This window comes from Leptosomus discolor, chromosome 3, assembly GCF_034619465.1.
Source record: "Leptosomus discolor isolate bLepDis1 chromosome 3, bLepDis1.hap2, whole genome shotgun sequence".
In the NCBI taxonomy this organism is placed as follows: Eukaryota; Metazoa; Chordata; class Aves; order Leptosomiformes; family Leptosomidae; genus Leptosomus; species Leptosomus discolor.
Genome location: NC_141393.1, coordinates 36,941,531 through 36,959,746, shown reverse-complemented (window position 1 = coordinate 36,959,746; position 18,216 = coordinate 36,941,531). Strand labels below are relative to the sequence as shown.

The window sequence follows — 18,216 nt, the reverse complement described above, 5'->3', positions numbered from 1 at the left end:
TTGGGCAGGGTTGTTTTTTTTGTTTTTTAAATCTGCAATTTTTTCTTAGGCCTTTAGTTTGAGACAACATAATGAAATATTTAGAGTATCTGTTACGGATTGTACATAGTACAAATTAAAAGTATGCTGAACTTGCACCTTTAACACACTTTAGCATTTATTAAAAAAAGATATTTCCAGAACCATGGTTCCTACTAAAATAAGATTTCTAGTATCTATGGCTGAGCCACAGTGTCACAGGTGATCCCCAAGATCCAAAAATATTAAAAAAAGGTGGTCTGTGCCTTCAACCTTTTGTATTGTTCATAGTCTATTTTATGAATAAAGAACAAACAGTACACATTTGTGTAACTTGGGTGATAGTGAAAATATGAATTCTACCATTCCTTAACCTTTAAGGATCATTTCTTAATACTTATTTGATATGTGTGTACCTGAATTTCTTGTCGACGCCTGGCACTGGCAGATAATTTTTCAGGAGCTATAACACTAACATTAGGCACTACAAGAGTTCCATGTGATTCAAATACACCTAAAATACAAACAGAAGAAACAAAATTCACAAATGTTAATAAACTAAAATCTGTATAGTACAGGGTTCAAAAAGTTGCTAAAAACCCTCAAAGTCAGTCAAGTGGACAGGACAGTGAAACGTGCATGCTAATTCTCAGATGCTTACTTACGACTTTGAAGGACTGGTTGGTAAGACTAAGAAAGTGCCCTGAAACTAATAAAAGGTTCCAAACGGCTTGCAGAATTTTAGAGGAATGTAGGATACCAAATATCAGAAGAAGAAAAGCTATTACAAGAATAAGGCAACTATTTAATGCTTGGTCCCATAGCAGAGTCAATGACAAAACAAGCAATAAACCCCAGCTCCCCCAAATAACAATAATTAAAATTTGAAATGGTTTATTTTGAAATCCAAATTGCCACTTCTGCTAACTAGACACACAAAAAAAGTCCCCAAACCCAAGTTAAGCATGGCCACCTTTCTTCCTCACTGTTATGCAAGGCAGGGAAAAGAGTGTTTCTTTAAAACCCACCACCACACACTGTATCAGCACTTGCAATACAATAAAATAATTATCCAAAAAGCCAAACTTTATCCACACAACAAATACTTAAATATTATCAAACTAAGGAATGCAAATCTGCAGCTAGAAGTGTAAAGGCATTTTCATTTGAAGAAAAAAAAAAAGCCTTAGGAGAACATTAGGTCAATGTCCATGGGTCTCAACCCCGTAATAGTCACAGGTCACATCATTTTTCAAGATGACATTTCATTTTTCCTCAGCTAGGAAATGTTCATGGTTTTTGGCTTTCCCCCCCCGCTCTTGAATCACTGCATCAAGGAGTGCTTGTATGGGAAATATTCTGTCTGAGCACTTATTTTGCTAGTTTGGAGAATTTCAGGTTTAGATTACTTGGAGCAACACTGGAGATGAGGAAGAAGTGTCTCTAACCAGAGGCAATGCTTGAAAACACTTTCTTGCTCTGACTTTGGTAATACTTCTAAAATTTATGTTCCAGCAGTATTTTCTTATAAAACAGTTTTTAAGCAGAAAGCGAAACAGTTTGTATGTTCGGTAACTACAGACTAAATACCTGAAATATTAGTAAACGATCCCTTTTGATTTGCTACTGAAAGATTATCTGAGGTTTCTCTAAAAATAAACAAAGACAGTTAGGGAAATAAATTTACAATAATGAAGAAATAGTGTAATAAGACATAGTTTCAGATTATCATACAAACATACTTATTTCATTCCAACAGATAAAGAAATTTATGGATACTTCCCAGCACATACCCGCAGATTAAATTCTATCCTGGAACAGACAGGAAATCATACAAAATTATGTAACAAAATCAGATCTTAGAAGCAATCTTTATGCTTCCTATAGATACAAAAAAAAAAAAAAAAAAAATTGTGCTCCTCATCATGCAAGAGTGATTTAGATCCTAACACCAGAATGTATAATAAGAATATTCTCCCTAAATTATTAATTTAATCTACAACTTCTTACAGGTTTCTGTGAGATAAGTAGAAATACTATTTTGATACTTTAGTATTAAGATCACACATATTCAAAGAAGCTTTCAATAATTAGTTTGGATCCCTTTACATTCCACATTCAGAATTCATTAACAAAGAAATCTGCCAGTGTTACTACAATCACAGTTACTGCATTTCTCTGTTTAGTATTACCAAATACAGTTTTTCTATATTCTGTTCTCAGGATCTAGAAATAAGGTAACTTTTAGAAAGAATGATTTTCTTTCACATCTTCTAATAGATCCTGTGGATCTGTCACAAAACACATAAGAATCAGGTTAGTTGTGAAGTTAAATGCCAAGACTGGCCAAGGCCAGGCAAAGGAGAACGAAGAGGTGGGTAGCAGGAGACGTCAACCACCTGCACAAACTACTGCTCGAGTTAAGCATTTTGCAGCATAATGATTTCCTTTATTGTTAAGTCTATTCAGAAATACCATGGATGTCAAATCTGTTTGTTAGTTTCTGAATTCTAGTTTGTGTGATTAAACCAGCTCTGTTCCTGCTGCCAGCCCATACATACATATGTACACATGTAAATATATAGAGATGTGTGTATAAGTATGTATTTACAAAGGCAGATGTGTGAATAACAACTATACTGCTTATGGACACAAGAGTGACTAGCCTCTCCTGTGATTTCCATTCTAAATTCTATTGGTGACAATAAACAGTAATTTGAACAAAGATGGGATGATGGGGTGTTGCTGTGTACTCTCAAGTCTTTGCCAGGTATTACTTTCACTTCTGCCAAAGTGTACAGGTGTGCCACCATTACACTTCATTTTGACCCTATCAATACAGCCTCAGAATGAAAGCGATTTGCCGCTTTAATTCTTTGATCACAGAGTATACGAATGTAATGGACTTCTGGTCAGTACCAGGGACTTGCAGGCAGTCCTGCCATACAAACAATACTGGTGTTCTAGTAGCATCTGAGCTGGATAACCACATGGCCTTTTAATTTATGAAGCACTATGGATGTCTGAATGTTAACAGCAGCTAGGGAAATCAGTCTCTTTCTTAATCTCAATAAAATTCTACAACCAAGCCTTCTGCTTTCTTTTCCCCTCAAAAGAGATTCAGCAAAGCTCTTACTCTTTATAAAATAAAATCAAGGTTTAACTAAGCATATATTAAAATTATTTCATTAAAACAAACATACATTCCCTTCCGATTTTGACTACCGACATTGACATGTTATGCTACTTACCTGCTACATCTTTCGTCACAGTTTTTAATTTTCAGTTTCTGGATCAGGTGATCTATTAAGTCAGATTCTAAAATCCTTTTCTCTGTCTGTCTGTCTTTCTCAAAGGATTTCACCTGTGATGTAGTTCAGTGGTTCTTAAGATTGTTGATTCTTAAAATGGCGTATGAATAAACTTATCAAATTTAATCAAAACCAAACTGGATTATTGACCCATTAAAGGTGAAGCAGTCAAACATAGGAAGCTATCATCATTACCAATCCATCACTGCCAATTAAATCTTTGATTAAATTTTTAGTATTTTTCAACCAACTAATTTCCTCTGCATTCCCAAAGCTTAAACTAGCTTGGCTACTTACATTTAGTATGTGACAATTATTTTTTTTAACAGAATGGTTTATAGCTGCAAATACCATATTAATAATAGCATGTTTGGTTTGGGGCTTTTTTTTTTTTTTTAGTTAAGGACTTTTGTTAGAGTAAGGCTTGCCTTTCAGTTTGCAAAAGTTAGACTCAAACATTCAAAACGTAAGAGTATCTGCTCCATCTTTACTGGGAAGAGATTAATCAGTAACACCACCATTCATTTCATTAGCATGTTCTTTGCTGGTTTTGCTTCAATAAAGCCATATTCAAAAGAACACTCTGTAACAGTCTTGTGGAAGATATTGATATATCACATTCTCATCATAGTTATTTGCTCATGTTATTGCACAGTTATTTGCTATCTCTGTTACAATGACAAGGAGAGAGAATAACAAGTGAAAAATATTTTAGTAAGGCACATGGGCTAGGTGGTAACACGGTCACAACAGATGCTGTCAAATGTTACCTTTTTTCTTTTTTCTTCAGTCAAAGAGTGAATCTTTATTCAAAGAATAATGATCTTTTTCCTAATGATCCAGAATCAAGCACATTTTAAAACTTCTAAAAAGAACCACGGGCTGCAGCGCACAGAAGGTGGTAATTCATGTTGCTGCAGTCCAGTCTTTCCATCTTAACCCTAGGTTACAGAGATGAGTGTGGTTCCGACTCTGCCTGTTTGAACTACGTGGCTTTTTTTAGATTTACATGTTAGTTATATTTGTTTTGTAACATGGAAAGCTGCCAGCTGGAAAGATCACCGAGTCAACTAATTCGGTTTTTAGAGTCAAAGAAATTAGAGACAAGAGAAACCTTTTTCCAGATAAAGACACCAATGACTCAAAGTCAAGCAATGTTTGCACTAATTTTCGGACTTTCCTAGAGCAAAGGAGGTCTGTAAGTAACAGTGTTATGGAGAGATAAAAAGCAGGCTTCTAAAGAAGAACTTTCTACTACTTAGCAACTGAAACTGTATTTACCCGAATTCCATCTATTTAAACACTTTATTGAAAATAATCGTGACCTTAAAATAAAAAAAAAAAACCAACCCAACTTAGAACAACGGATTATAAATCTGAAATGCCATCAAGCATCCTCTGGTCCCATACTTACTTTCACATGACTTCCTTCTTTGTCTGACACAAGAGCCACATATGTAATCCCAGAACATCTGCAATATTCCTGCAGTTCTTCCTGGGACTAAAATGGGAACAGGGAAAGGGGAATGGGATAGAAATTTGACAGATTATAAAATGATCACTTAAGTAATCCACATCTCTTGTCCTTAATTAAAATAACTTGATATGCAGTAGTTACACTGATTATATAAGCTTCTGAGAGAGGAAAGCTTTATTAACAAGTCCAGGAGGTGAAGCTTCTTTATGCATATCTTTACCCACCTAATGCTCATTAAAAATTGAAATCTGTCTTAAGCCTACACTAGATGGAGAGAATGCCTAGGCCCTGCAGTCCCAGCTCCCACATGGAAGCGCTAGCTGGATCTAGAAGTGCAGGGTCTAGATAACTGTAAAAATGTGCAATGTGCCATCAGTCAAAGAGTAACCACCTCACTGTCAGCAACTTTAAGTAATAGTTCGGTCCTGCACGGCTGGTGCTCTGTCATGAAGGCTGACTCCAGATAGGTTTCATGTAAACCTGAGGCTGACTTACAGCATTCTCAGTGCTGAGCTTACGGAAGGACTTGCTATGCTGACTTAGCAGTGGGTTGCAGCACAGCATTAGACAGAGGCAAGAACTACCCAAATCTTCATTCCTTAAGAAATGCAAAGAGCACCCAGGGTGATCACAGGAAAAGCATAATGATCTGGATTTTCTTCAATTCTGAGGGACTGAAACCATTGGAAAGGTTATAAGCAAAAGATTACAAAAAGCTCAGGCAAGTGACTGAGTGAGCTCAACACTGCTCTGCAGCACATGACTCAGAATAGGCAGTTACACAGCATTTCTTTTGTTAGTCACCAACCGGCATACTTAAAGGTGAACCAGACCGATAATCCTCAGGTAACTGCCACCACTATTAAAAGGGACTTCAGCATTGCCATGTAGCTCACTACTCCAGTGGAGTTGTAGTGGCTGAAGGTGTGCTTGGCTTCAACTGGGGCAAAAAGGGCACAACTCAGCTTGCTGCTTCCTCTCCCTCTCACACATCTCTCCAGGGAGTAAAAGGGGCCCCATAGCCTATCTAGTAGTTCAGTTTACTAAATGTTTTTTCTAACAGTAGAATGATGTCAATATCCCTCTGTAGCTGATAGTCTTCAGCCATCTGGATATATTTAAGTTGATACCACCGTTCTATTCCAAAAGTGACCTTTACTAAGGATTAACTCATTAATTCAGGGATCCTGCTTGCAGCCCTCATTGAAAGGAAAACTTACTGCATTCACTGGTACAAAATATGCTTCTGCTTTGAAGCAGCCTCACTTCACTTAATTGGAGCTAACTGGCCTCGTATTAAATTCATTATGCGACCTTCCCTCTTGATTTCAACAGGCCTTGGACTCCACACTCAGTGCATAATTAGTGAAGGTCACTTAATTCCTATGTGCTTTGAGGAGCTCCTAAAGATCTTCCATTGCACTTTTTAATGTTCTCGGAGGCAGAGAAGAAGAATGCTGCAAGGCCAGTGAGACCTTCTTAACATTATTGTATCTGAATAGCACCCTACATGCTCAGTTTTATCAGTTTGTAACTCAATAAAAACTAGAAGAAGTTGAAAAAGGATGGTGTCAGGCTGTACTTATATTAGAGAACAACAGTATAGTTAACACAAGGAGACAGAAATTCTACCTGGGACCAGTCATACATTATTTCAGCTGGAATTCCTGTAGTCCAGAGTTTCTGAACAATATTGATAGCTCTACCCATTGACATCTGACCAACACTTACAACCAGCAGGTCACACGAGCTGACAGAAACCTGAAGTGAAAGTAAAAGCAAGGGGGACAATCTAAGTCACAAGACCACCCGTTCCTCTTCATAAGGCAGCTGAAGTAACAAAGAAGGATAAATATACTAACAATTTTCAAAATGCATCAAGCTGATAAAAAGGGGTTAGATCCACCTCTTTTTAGAGCGACAACCTACCTAAAGTCACTGAAGCTTAATCTCTGACGAAAAGCATCTGCACAGCCTCAGCTTGCAAAGTAGCCTAGGCTATTCTGCTCCTTCCTTCCCACTCTGCTTAGCAATGTTCATTTATTCTTATAAAAAGTTAATAAAATACACATTCCACTATGTAGTGAAATTGTGTGATGCTGTACAAAGCAGTCCATTTTCCTAATCTTCCTTGCATCTCCACCTTCTACTTTTATAAATGGCAAAATGGTAGGAGCAAAAGTGTAATAATCTAGCTAAATATCTACAGCTGTACTCTTCCACCTGAAGGAATCCACAGGCTGAGAAAAAGGTCCCATTTAAATTAAAAACAAAAGGGTATAAGCCTGAATATCCTCTCTGCCCTTAATTCTTATTTTACTCAATACTAGTAGAGAAACACAGAAGACAACATGTCATCTTGATGTTTGCTGTCTATTTCAGTATGGGATTATTTTGGAACACACCTGAACATCTTATTTTTTACCCATCTGTGGCAACAATTAGGTTAACTGAACTGTCAGGAGTAAACAAACAAACCAACCCAACCCCCACCTCCCAAAAAACAGACTTACAGAATCCTCCACACCGGAAACAGCAGCAGTTATTTTATCTATAGCTATGCTGACTCCAACAGCTGAAGGAACTGGTCCTACCGCCTGTGGCCCTCTAAATTGCGGAATCTCAAAACAACAAAAACAGAATTGAAGACCCAACTAGTTATCTCTGCAGAATGTCAAAAAGGTGTTTTGTATTTTTTCCATAGTTTTAAAAAATAAATAAAAATCTAAGTTCATTAAAAGAGAAGAACACATACCAGATGATCGTATCTGCCCCCTGCGGCAAGAATTTCAGGCACAGTTCTTTGTCTTCTTTTGATGTATGCTATAAACTGAAAGATAATACCATTGTGCTGCTGTATTTTGTAAACTAGTCCCAGATTTATAGAAACCTGTAAAATAAAAATGAATACATGTACAAGACCTTTACCAATATTACCAGTTAATATAATTAATTTCCTATTTCCAGTATGGATTGAAAACACTGTTCCCACATAAGGAAGAGATACGGAAACACTCCTTATCTCAAAAAACTTAAAGTACCATTATTTTTAAATAAGGAAATGATGCTTTAATCTTAAGGCATCCCCAGAGACCTTAGCATAAAACCCAAACAGCAAGACTCAAGGAAGGTGGAGAAGGGGAGACCTTTAATGGTCATCAGCTTTCTGTATTTATAGTTTGTTTCAAAATTTAAAAAATTCCTTTATGCCTTCAATCTTGGTTGGAAAAAAAGCCTGTATGTCATCAGACAGAAGTTAAGCCAGAGACTTCAGATTGGAAGAGGTCTTACTCTTAAAATGTGTCTTTTTTTTTTAAAAAAAAAAAAAAAAAAATCAATGCCAGTGTTATTACTTTCCACTTAATGATGTTTTAGAATAGAAAAAGCTCATCATTCTCTTTCCTGGCAAATTACAAGGCCCAGCAGCCTATAAATCCATTAATTTATTAGCAGAGTATTCTACAAACCTGAAGTTTTATTCCAAGTTGCTTTAAAAGACCAATGATTTCCTCTAAATCCTTCATGCCATGCTTCAACAGCTGAGTAACACCTGGTTTTTGTTTTATCATTGTGTTTAAAAATGGAAATACATTACTTGCTTCTCCCTTCTGCTCAATGAATCTGTAGAGTCGAGAAAGCTAAAACCAAAAATCACATAAAAACCAAAGGTAGCACCAATGACAGCACTCATAATAGGTCACATCTAAAAAAGCAAAAAATATTTGACTTTGTATGAGTAAAATATCTGTCTTTTTTTGCCTGTTCTGCCTAGCAGGCTGTTTCTACCTAGTGAGTTGAGGAAAGGAATGAACAGGCACAAATCTCATCAGGGTGTCCAGAAGTTAACCTCAACTCTTTATGCACTTGTCAACATTTGCAGATAACTTTTCTTAAAATTTCTCTCAGTTTGTTTTACTAAATACTACTGTACAGTATTCCATTTACCATTTGTTTCCACAGTCTGAAAAATACATTTAAAAGAAGAAACTCGGACAGTTGCAATACTGACTGCCAGAGAGAACAGAGAACCAAATCAGACCACTTCCAAAGAGACTGATCTGTTTTGAACAGCAGATGTAACAGGTTTTTTTTTTTTCCTTACTCTGGCTGATTAAACTGCAAAGTAAATAAAATATGACTGACTTATGGCAAGTTACAGGGAAATTAACTAAATTAAAATTACTTACGCTATTTGACGTGAGAGAAAGATTACAGAATTTGGCTTCTACTTCTCTTTTAGTTAGCTTTTCAGTCTACAAGAGAAACAGATTCAAATGTATTCAACAACTGAGTTAGAAAAAAATTTCTATCACTGAGAAGAATTAAAACGCAACTTCCCGATACTTTTGATTAAAGGTTGCATTTACAAACTGCAATAATACTGTCAAAGAATAAAACCAATAAATAACACATTTTCCACCAATCTTGTAGTGCGGTCATATTTGGCCTGGTTTCAAGAAGCAACAAAAAGTATAAAAATCTCAACTTTGTTGCAGAGCACTTCTGCATAATTATGGAACTGCTTATGTAAATCAATAAACAAACAAGAGTAACATGAAAGGAAATAAAAAAGGCACTTTGCTGGGACTGAAACATTACCTTAATTATTCAAATGAATTTGACCTATTTTCTCTGCTTATAAGGTAGAAAAGACCAACATGACATTAAGATACATTTTGAAGTTTTTATTGAAGAGCCTATCAGTTCTTAATTATACAGGTGAATAATTCTCTCATAAATACACGTTTAAAAATCATCCTAAAACATCCCAAGTCAGAAGTAACAGAAAAGTAATTAATCTAAATTTACAACGCAAAGATAGCCAAGCCTTTTTACCTATCAACAGGATATTCCTGGTTATGCTGGCAATGGGGTGTTAACTCCTTTTTGGAGATAGTTCCACAAAGTAAGATACTTTACAGTGATCATTACACAGATTAGATTAGTAACTAATATCTTACCACAGCATCATACAGAATGATGTAGACTTGATTGAGTTTATCCTCTGGTATCCCACAGTGCAAAAGTATAGCTTTCAGTAAGGCAGTGTGGTTCAGGTAAATACTGTAATTTCTTTCCTAATGAAAGGTAAAGAAAAAAGAAGAAACAAAGAAAGAATAGGGGAAAAAAGAAGTTTTACTTGCATTTTATTTTGCTTAAAAAAAGAGTTTCCTAAACATTTAGTAATAGTTCAAAACTAACTTCAGATCTCTCCTCCCACCACCTTACCTTCCATCTATAACTAAAGAATGGCAAGGGTTGTCCCATTCTACAATAATCACCTGCCTGACAGAAGAAAGACGTTATTTCAATGGCACTGTAAGGATTAAATTAATACTTCCTTTGCACACAAACCTATGCTTCATTAAGTTTATCTACAAAACATATTTTTTATTTAAATGACAGTGTTCTATAACTGACTATCGAGAAAATGTGAAAACAGTTCTGTACTTGTTAAGGTTAAAGGAACTATCCTTTTTAAACAGATTAAACTAGGTATTTACTTAGATTAAAATTTTAGGATGGAAAGAAGAGCAAAGGCGATAACTAGAGAATCTACCTGTAGCACTGAAAACTCTTGAATGATTTCTGAAATGGCATAAATTGTTTCTGCTATAGGCAAAAAGCTATTTCCAGTAGATGTAATGATGTCAAATGCACATTCTAGGAGTTCTTTGGGATGACAGCGGTCTAACTTCCGAGGTCTGAAAACTCGCTCTATACAGTACCTAAAGGAAACATTGAAGAACGAATCAGCATCCTCAGTGGTCACTGTCATAAAGCACGGCATCTGTGCAAAACATCATCTCTATGTTCCTTACCTTTTCAAGTTTGATATGTTATTTCTAGCAACAAATCTTGCAAAAGGAATCTGAAAAACAAAATACATGGGAATTGTTGAAACAAAACATTCAGTCTGACTAGGCTCTGAAACTGGAGATGAATTACTACCGTGCAGTAACACTTGTACTCTTATATGTGTAATCATGCCTTAAATATTTGCCATAGCCAAGTAATATTAATCTCATCATCCTTGCTGCAAGCCTTAAATAAAAACACCAACCCCCCCCCCGCCAAGTTCCTAGAAGAGCTTAGAGAGGGACACAAGGACATCTCTTAATTACTTAATGAATGCAAAATGCACCATAAATTGACTATGAGTATATTAAAACGTACAAGCAGCTATTTTGCTGTTTGCATAAAGATCTAAAGGAGTATTTTTTAACAAATCTTTGGTTAACACATTTTCCAAAACAAGTAATTCCAACAGAAAGATCAATTTTGTAGATTCTGCACAAATTCTTAATAGTGAATCATACTGTATAGCCTGATGTTATAAATGCAAAAGAAGGGCGAGTCAAACTGACCTTAAATGGAAAATAAAAAGGCAGGTTCTTCAACCTTCAACCAATAACAAACAAAAAAATATAACTTAAAGCATTTAGGTGTTAAACGAAGTGCAAGGTAATTAATTAGGCCAACACTGCATATAATTGGGTATTACTCATAGAGGAATCCTAGACAGTAAAATCTGAACTCCGCAAACAGCAATTCCTCTCAAGAGTATAATGATCCTTGACAACACCTGCTTGAAGAACACAGAAGTGGACAGACTGTTACCCACATTCTCCATAAAGACATATAAATAAGGGATGGGAAAGTTAGCGTTTTCACTGGTCATTGAAAAAAATCTTGTCTTTTATATATGCAAGAAAAAAAAAACCACAAGAAGAAACCCCAAACCAGCAGTGACATATATCACCTTTATAATACGGCATTATTTTCAGCTATGTTAAAAAAAAAAAAAAAAAAGAGAGAGAGAGAGAAAGAGAAAAAAGTCTCTTTCTTCCCTATGTGGTCAGGGCTCCAGCTGTCAAGGCCAGGAGTACAGCACTAAGGAATGCAGGAACAGACGCTGAAAGATACACTAATTCAGTCAGAAGAAGTATAAGCCTAAACCAAATTTGTGACTAGTGAATCAAAGGTACCTACAAACACCACAACACTCTTCAAACCCAGCTTTGCCTGCAGAGACGATACTACTTACTCTGAGGTCATAAGGAAGCATTACCAGCATCCCACTGTGATCCATGAAATATGAAGCTTCATTATGTTCATACAGTTTTTTATTTCTGGGCATTAGCAGTGGAGTATGCAGCTTGATGGCTCCTGCACAGAACAAGTAAAATACTATTATCTCCTATTTCAGAAATAACATCTGATTTTTACAAGCTCATGAACCACCCTGCAGGGCTTAACAATCTCAACCAATGCCTTTTGAAAATTACATTGTTTTAGGTGTCCTTAATCGACTTGCCACTTCCACCGTTTAAAGAGAGCCATCAAACAAACTTTGATGTTCTACCTTGCATGCTTCCTGGGCTCAGCAGGCAACCCACAGAGAAACAGAGAACTGCCAATTCCACAGACTTAGTGGAATCCTCACCTTGCCCTCCCTCTTTAAACACCAGTGTTCACAAAAGCATGCATGTGAAACAGATGAGAAACTCTACAGATACCAGTTGTACTGTTTTGGTCTAGAGCCACTCGCATAGAGAACAAACGTTGTTCAGACATGTTGCATCCTGTGTCTCAAAAATGTACTACAAGTGTTTATGGTTCACTTTAAAACCTCCTAAATACCTTTTTTTCCTGGCAATATTTTGCAACCAACTATCTGTATGAATCCAGTCTTCAATGAAACCTTACTATTAGCAATAATATCACTAATCACTGAAAAATACTTTCTGGTTTTAAATTCTCTACTGATTCTTGAACAGCTGTTTTATTATAGAAGCTTTACTCGTGTCTTCAATTATGTCTCCAACATAAACATTTAAATCATGAAAAAAAAAGAAGCCTCAAATACAAGGAAATGCTTCCAACCATTACAGATGGAAGATACAAGCTAACAGAAAAAATACATATCCAAAATCCCCCATTTTTTTTTCCAAAAGAATGAAAACATGTCAATCTCTAAAATGCCGACAAACACTCTCCAAAGTCTTGTCAAGCTTTAAATGGGGCGGGGGGGTGGGGAGAGTAACTTCTCGTTACTTGACTTTGCATTTCTCAGTTTCTCATTCTTTTGTACTGCCAAACACCGATCATGCTTAATCAGATTATGACATATATTAGGAAATCTCACAGTTTACTTATTTAAATTCTCTATTTTTATATAAAACAGTATCATGAACACCGACAAAACAATACAGTTTATAACATTTCAGATGTGACGGCGTGTGCATAAATTTTCTTTCTCTCTTAAAGACTATTTTAAGCAAATACTATTATAACCAATGACTGGATAGAGTCCTGGAAAGAAAAAACATCAAAGGCTATTAAACACCATGACACCACCTCTGGCTCAGGAAGCTCCTGAACAGCAAATGATTGCAGTATCACTGAAAGTGCCACTATACACTTGCTTTGTTTCTATGCTCAGTCTTAGGCCATTCCTATTCTGGCTATGTTCAGAGAGAGGTTACTGTGCTACGTAGATGCTTGGGCTTTCACCATAGAGCTATCCTTGTATTCAGATTTAGATTTTACATAACACTCCCTACCTCTAAAAGCTCATACAGACTTATCAGAACAATCAAATACATTCAAAGATATAATTAACATTTTCACCATTCTTTCTGTAGAAAATTTAAGCCATTCTGATTTGAGGTTAACAGCTATTACTGGGATGCCAAAATAACAGTAAAAACAATATAAAAATGCAAATGATGTGCAACTAACAAACATATTTTCCAACTCATGTGATAGCATAAAACCATTCCATTCTCTTAAATCCATTCAATCACGAAAAAGGAAATGAATGACTTTTGTAAACACACCCACCGTGTCTTTTAAATATCCGGCTGACAATCTCACATACATGCTGCTGTATCTTGGCTGCCCAAATAGAAAAACCACCCTGAAACCATCACAAATAAAAAGTACATATATAATTCATATGCCATGAAAACACCATGTAATATAGGCAATCATTCCATGTAATATAGGCAATAAGCATTCTGCTATCTTGTCCCACTACAATAAATTGTAATGCTTACATAACAAAAAATAACAACAGCTATACAAAGCATTATTGTACTGTGTTACCTTGTATTTCTTTAGATTTAGAAAGATTTAAGAGTTGAGAAACTGAGAAGGACTACATTGATTGACATGATGAGAAAGGGAAGAAAACAGCCACAGACAACACATTCTGTTGGCAATCAGATGCCAGTACTATTAGTTTGACAGAAATTCAGAAAGAAAGTAATCATCCGCATGGAATCTTAAAGCTTCAGCTGCTACAATAAAACACTGCTCATTTCTTCATTGAAGAATGAATGTAAGGTTCAAATGGAAAGTGGTTATTCAAGCCCACACAGTACAGATTGTAGCTTTAAATGGGAACTAATGTGAAAGTTAACCTTAAGAGATAATGCAACTCTCTCCAACATGTCAAGAGTTCACCCATATAAACATTGTTTTTAAATCCAACACAGGCAAAAAGACCCCAATGCATCCCCTAAACACCTACAAACCTTTAGCATATCACTGTCATAGGTATAGTCTATAGCTGGAGATATACGCTGAGAAAATATCTGACTCATCATAGTCCGGTAGGCCTTTCCATCCACGTTTGCTAAGGTGTGGTGGAGTACTTCATGGAGTTCAGACTCTTCCATTTGTGGTGGTGGAAGATGTTCACTTTTTAACAGCTCCACAGCTGTTGGTCGTGCTGCAGGATCATGGTTCAGGAGCCATGTAATAACCAATCTCTAAAAATTAAATCAAAATTTTATAGTTTAGAAAAATTTTATATAGTAGCAGTATTTACAACAAACTTCTCAACCATATCACATTAATAAAAAAAAATATAAGACACTACATGGGACAAAAAAAGCAGGATCTGAAACTTTGGGGTAGATATTCTTTGCTTATTAAATTCTAAATATCTTTTATTGTGTTATTATCTGAATAAAATTTATTAATACACAGAAATTATTAGAAATGTGCCTCCTGGGGTGACAAAATATGTAGTAACCTTTGTTGTTCTATGTTATGCTAGCTCTGGCATCTCTTAATTATTAACAAAGTTAACAGAAAGCAGAATCACATGCATAACACCAGACCCAAGAGTTACAGATATTAAAGAAGGGGGATCTTCCTGGCATATTCCATTGAACTAGTAACAGGCAGATTGCTGTTTCACAGGCATAACAGACAAAAAGCTAATGCTAATGGTCAACAAGAGTCCATTAGCACAAGGAAAAAATTATTTAGGTGGTCCAGAAAAGATTATAATTTCATTTCTCTGCCATGGAGGCATCCAGAACAGCTCTTGGCAGCTCTTTTCAAACTCAGAGCAGTCGATTTAGCTCATACACCTCTTTCTGTTCTAGGACACAGATTTCTTTCAAAAGTTTAAGTTAAGAGTTAAACAATATAACTGCCATTTGTCTGAGCCTAAAAGTCAAAACTGCCCCACAGAGCTTAAAAAGAATGCCAGGGAACTCTGTATTTCTTTATGACTGTGCTCAGGCAATTTTGCGGTTAAGTGTATTTCCATATCAACTTAGTATGCAATTTTGAGTTTTTTTTTTTTTCCTTAATTTGTCCTAATGTCATGTAATAACAACTTGGCAGAGATTACCAATTTAAAATTAAGTAGGAAAAATAATAATTAACATTTCTTGACAGGGAATACCTAATGGTTAAAATGTCTTCAAAATTACCTGCTTTGCATGCTTGATTTCATCAAAGTCTTTAGGAAACACAATAGTGGGCTATAAAAACAAAAACAAAACCCACATTTGATTTACCACAATCCAGCTCGCTCAGGCTAGTCTTATTTTTAACTTCTACATATTTAAACAGTGAAACTAAGCATTTTTATTGCCCATGAACAACAACAAAAACAACCCCAAAGCAAAAAACCAAACAGAAAACACCGACATGGCAAATTTAGTTTGAAGAGCTAAAGGAAAAAGAATTGTCACTGAAATGCTTTTATCATCTTTCTTATAATGAAGACACAACTCATAACCACAAGCATTTACCAACTACAAATACCAACTGGATCCTGAGAAAGGCCCACCAGGTCTAAACCTAGGTGTACTAAAGCCATGATGTCTGTCTCTGACGTTTACACCTCCAGTGTTTTGCACTATAATAATTAATTTCACAGACAGAACATTGACTGACGGCAATACCATCAGGGAATCCACAGTGCATTAAGGGAATGCCAGCACCAATTTTATTCTTCACTTTTCTTTATACATTTTACAAACTTTTTTTTTAAGCACTTCCTGTGAAAACATTTTTGCTATGTTTTGGGTGCTTTTACTTCTCTTGAGCTATTTGATGCACAGAATTAGTATCTTTTATATCTGTGTACTTACCAGTCTTAGCTGACCAAGCACAAAGATCCTTTCTGATGCAGTACTCATGGGATGGTAGGACATTTCAAAGAATATTATACCCAGACTAAACAGGTCCACTTTCTAAGGAAGCAAAAAATGGAAACTTAAATGTAATGCCTGTGAATTCTCTACAGAAGCTGATAGCAGAGAAAGAAATGGTTTGGTTAAATTTCACTATATATTACAGCTGGAGAGAGCGGTGGGTTCTTTTGTGGTATTTTGGTTTGGTTTGTTTGTTTTGTTTTTTGTTAAATGGCACAATCCATTAAGATTTGTTAGACTTCAATGGCTTCTATTATCACAGCACTACCATGACGTAAAGGAGTGACACTTTGAAAACATTCTTGCTTCGAAATTCAGCTCGTCTCTGCATATAAACAGGATCCTCTTTGACAAAAAAATGCACTCCCACCTCCCAAAAATCAGAGTCTAGGAATCCAGGACAGCACTATATACTTCTGATGATGACCTTTTACCTTAGCTAGAGACTGTAAAACTTCTACCCTATTCATTTATAAAGGTCCTCCATGATTATCTGTTTTCAACTTGAAGTCGCTTGCACCTAGTCATGGTCACAGCACAGGCAGAAAAACTGACTTGCCCACATCCTTCTACCCTTGGTCTCCTCTCAAAGGAGTATTTCTCATTCCCCTGCTTATCACAGCAGTCCCACCACACCCTGTTCCACCTTGAATTCACCTTTGCTGAGCAGGAATGACCTAAACTGTACCTGGTATTTAGATTCCATGCTACTTTTTTATTAAATCTACTCTAAACATACCTGATTGTATGTAGACTTAGTGCTTCCTTGGACCTCTGGGCTGACATACAGTGCGGTGCCAACCATCCCTGTCAAATTACCTACGTGGCAAAAGATGAGAGTACAAGTTTCAAGAAAGTGGGAGAGAATGCAGCATCAAAGTCAAGAAAAAACTCATCATTTGTCCTCATTTCATCTAGGTTGGAATGCAGTCCTTATTGAGAGACTCAGTTGAGAACAGTTTGCAAAAGAGACAGTTCCTACTTTCACGTCAAGTATCTGTGTCCGTCTATAGTAGCTAAACCTATCTATTGCTTTACAGAATTGTAGTAGGTCAGCACACAAACGATACAACTAAGGTAACTAATGGAAGTGAAATTTAAGACACACAATGTACTTAAGTTTTCTCAAAACACAAAATTCAGCCTGTTACAGAAGGTGTCCAAAAATACCCCAACAAACCAAAAATCCCTTGAAGTCTCAAAATTGTCCTGTAGAGGCAAGAGAACAGAAGCGCAGATGGAACAAGATATATGGGATCTCTATATACCTCACCATGAGAAAAGCACTCATCTATGGCAGAAGGCTAGCTGTGGAAGCAAATTCATTTTCAGGTAACAGCCAAAACCACCAGATAATACGTAGCACATCTACCAAAGAGTTGGTAGGATTTTTTTCCCCCCCCTCGATAAAAAAAGGTTTTGTTTTCGAAGAATGAATGGCAGTTCTAACAGAGTATACAAGGGCACAGAATACAAGTGTTTGCTTAAAATTATTGAGAACAAGCTACTATGTAAACTAACCTGATGGGTCAGACATAGCAGAACTATCAGAGCGACTTTCTTCTTGTTTAGAGACCACCTGAAATCAGGAAAACAGACATACTGTAAACAGCACTTGAAATGCTTCTGTTGGCTTTTCTTGTCGTACATGGTTTAATTCTAGAACCTTAGAAATAAAAAAAGTTTACGGCATTCACAAGATAAAACCATAGTGCTCATTGGAGTTTATGTTTTATTTTCATCTTCCATGTTACTGCAACACTAAATTCAAGGGTTTTTTCATTCACTTTCAGATGTACTTACTGCATTTGCTGGATGATCTGTAGCTAAACCAAAATCACCAATTTTGACATGATCATCTGAATCTAAAAAAATGTTCACAGGTTTCAAGTCTCTGTGGATCATTCCCTGTTACAGCAGGAGAACAAAAAAAGACCCACAGAAT

At 36.1% G+C, this 18,216-nt stretch overlaps 1 protein-coding gene across 2 annotated transcripts in view; it reads right to left on the bottom strand.

Annotated features, from left to right (window-relative positions):
- The window catches only part of EIF2AK4 (eukaryotic translation initiation factor 2 alpha kinase 4), a 40,189-nt gene that overhangs the window by 3,691 nt on the left and 18,282 nt on the right, over window positions 1-18,216 (bottom strand). For both annotated transcript variants that reach the window (XM_086463549.1, XM_086463548.1), the window contains exons 16-35: window positions 18,075-18,179; window positions 17,793-17,850; window positions 17,011-17,090; window positions 16,209-16,310; window positions 15,543-15,593; window positions 14,349-14,585; window positions 13,654-13,729; window positions 11,855-11,976; window positions 10,629-10,678; window positions 10,367-10,535; window positions 9,768-9,884; window positions 8,994-9,059; window positions 8,274-8,444; window positions 7,562-7,696; window positions 7,320-7,427; window positions 6,439-6,567; window positions 4,744-4,830; window positions 3,270-3,382; window positions 1,609-1,667; window positions 435-532 (exon numbers count right to left, since the gene is read on the bottom strand). In XM_086463549.1, the coding sequence (XP_086319675.1) occupies window positions 435-532; window positions 1,609-1,667; window positions 3,270-3,382; window positions 4,744-4,830; window positions 6,439-6,567; window positions 7,320-7,427; window positions 7,562-7,696; window positions 8,274-8,444; window positions 8,994-9,059; window positions 9,768-9,884; window positions 10,367-10,535; window positions 10,629-10,678; window positions 11,855-11,976; window positions 13,654-13,729; window positions 14,349-14,585; window positions 15,543-15,593; window positions 16,209-16,310; window positions 17,011-17,090; window positions 17,793-17,850; window positions 18,075-18,179 (2,133 nt within the window). The remainder of the gene's footprint in view (window positions 1-434; window positions 533-1,608; window positions 1,668-3,269; window positions 3,383-4,743; window positions 4,831-6,438; window positions 6,568-7,319; window positions 7,428-7,561; window positions 7,697-8,273; window positions 8,445-8,993; window positions 9,060-9,767; window positions 9,885-10,366; window positions 10,536-10,628; window positions 10,679-11,854; window positions 11,977-13,653; window positions 13,730-14,348; window positions 14,586-15,542; window positions 15,594-16,208; window positions 16,311-17,010; window positions 17,091-17,792; window positions 17,851-18,074; window positions 18,180-18,216) is intronic.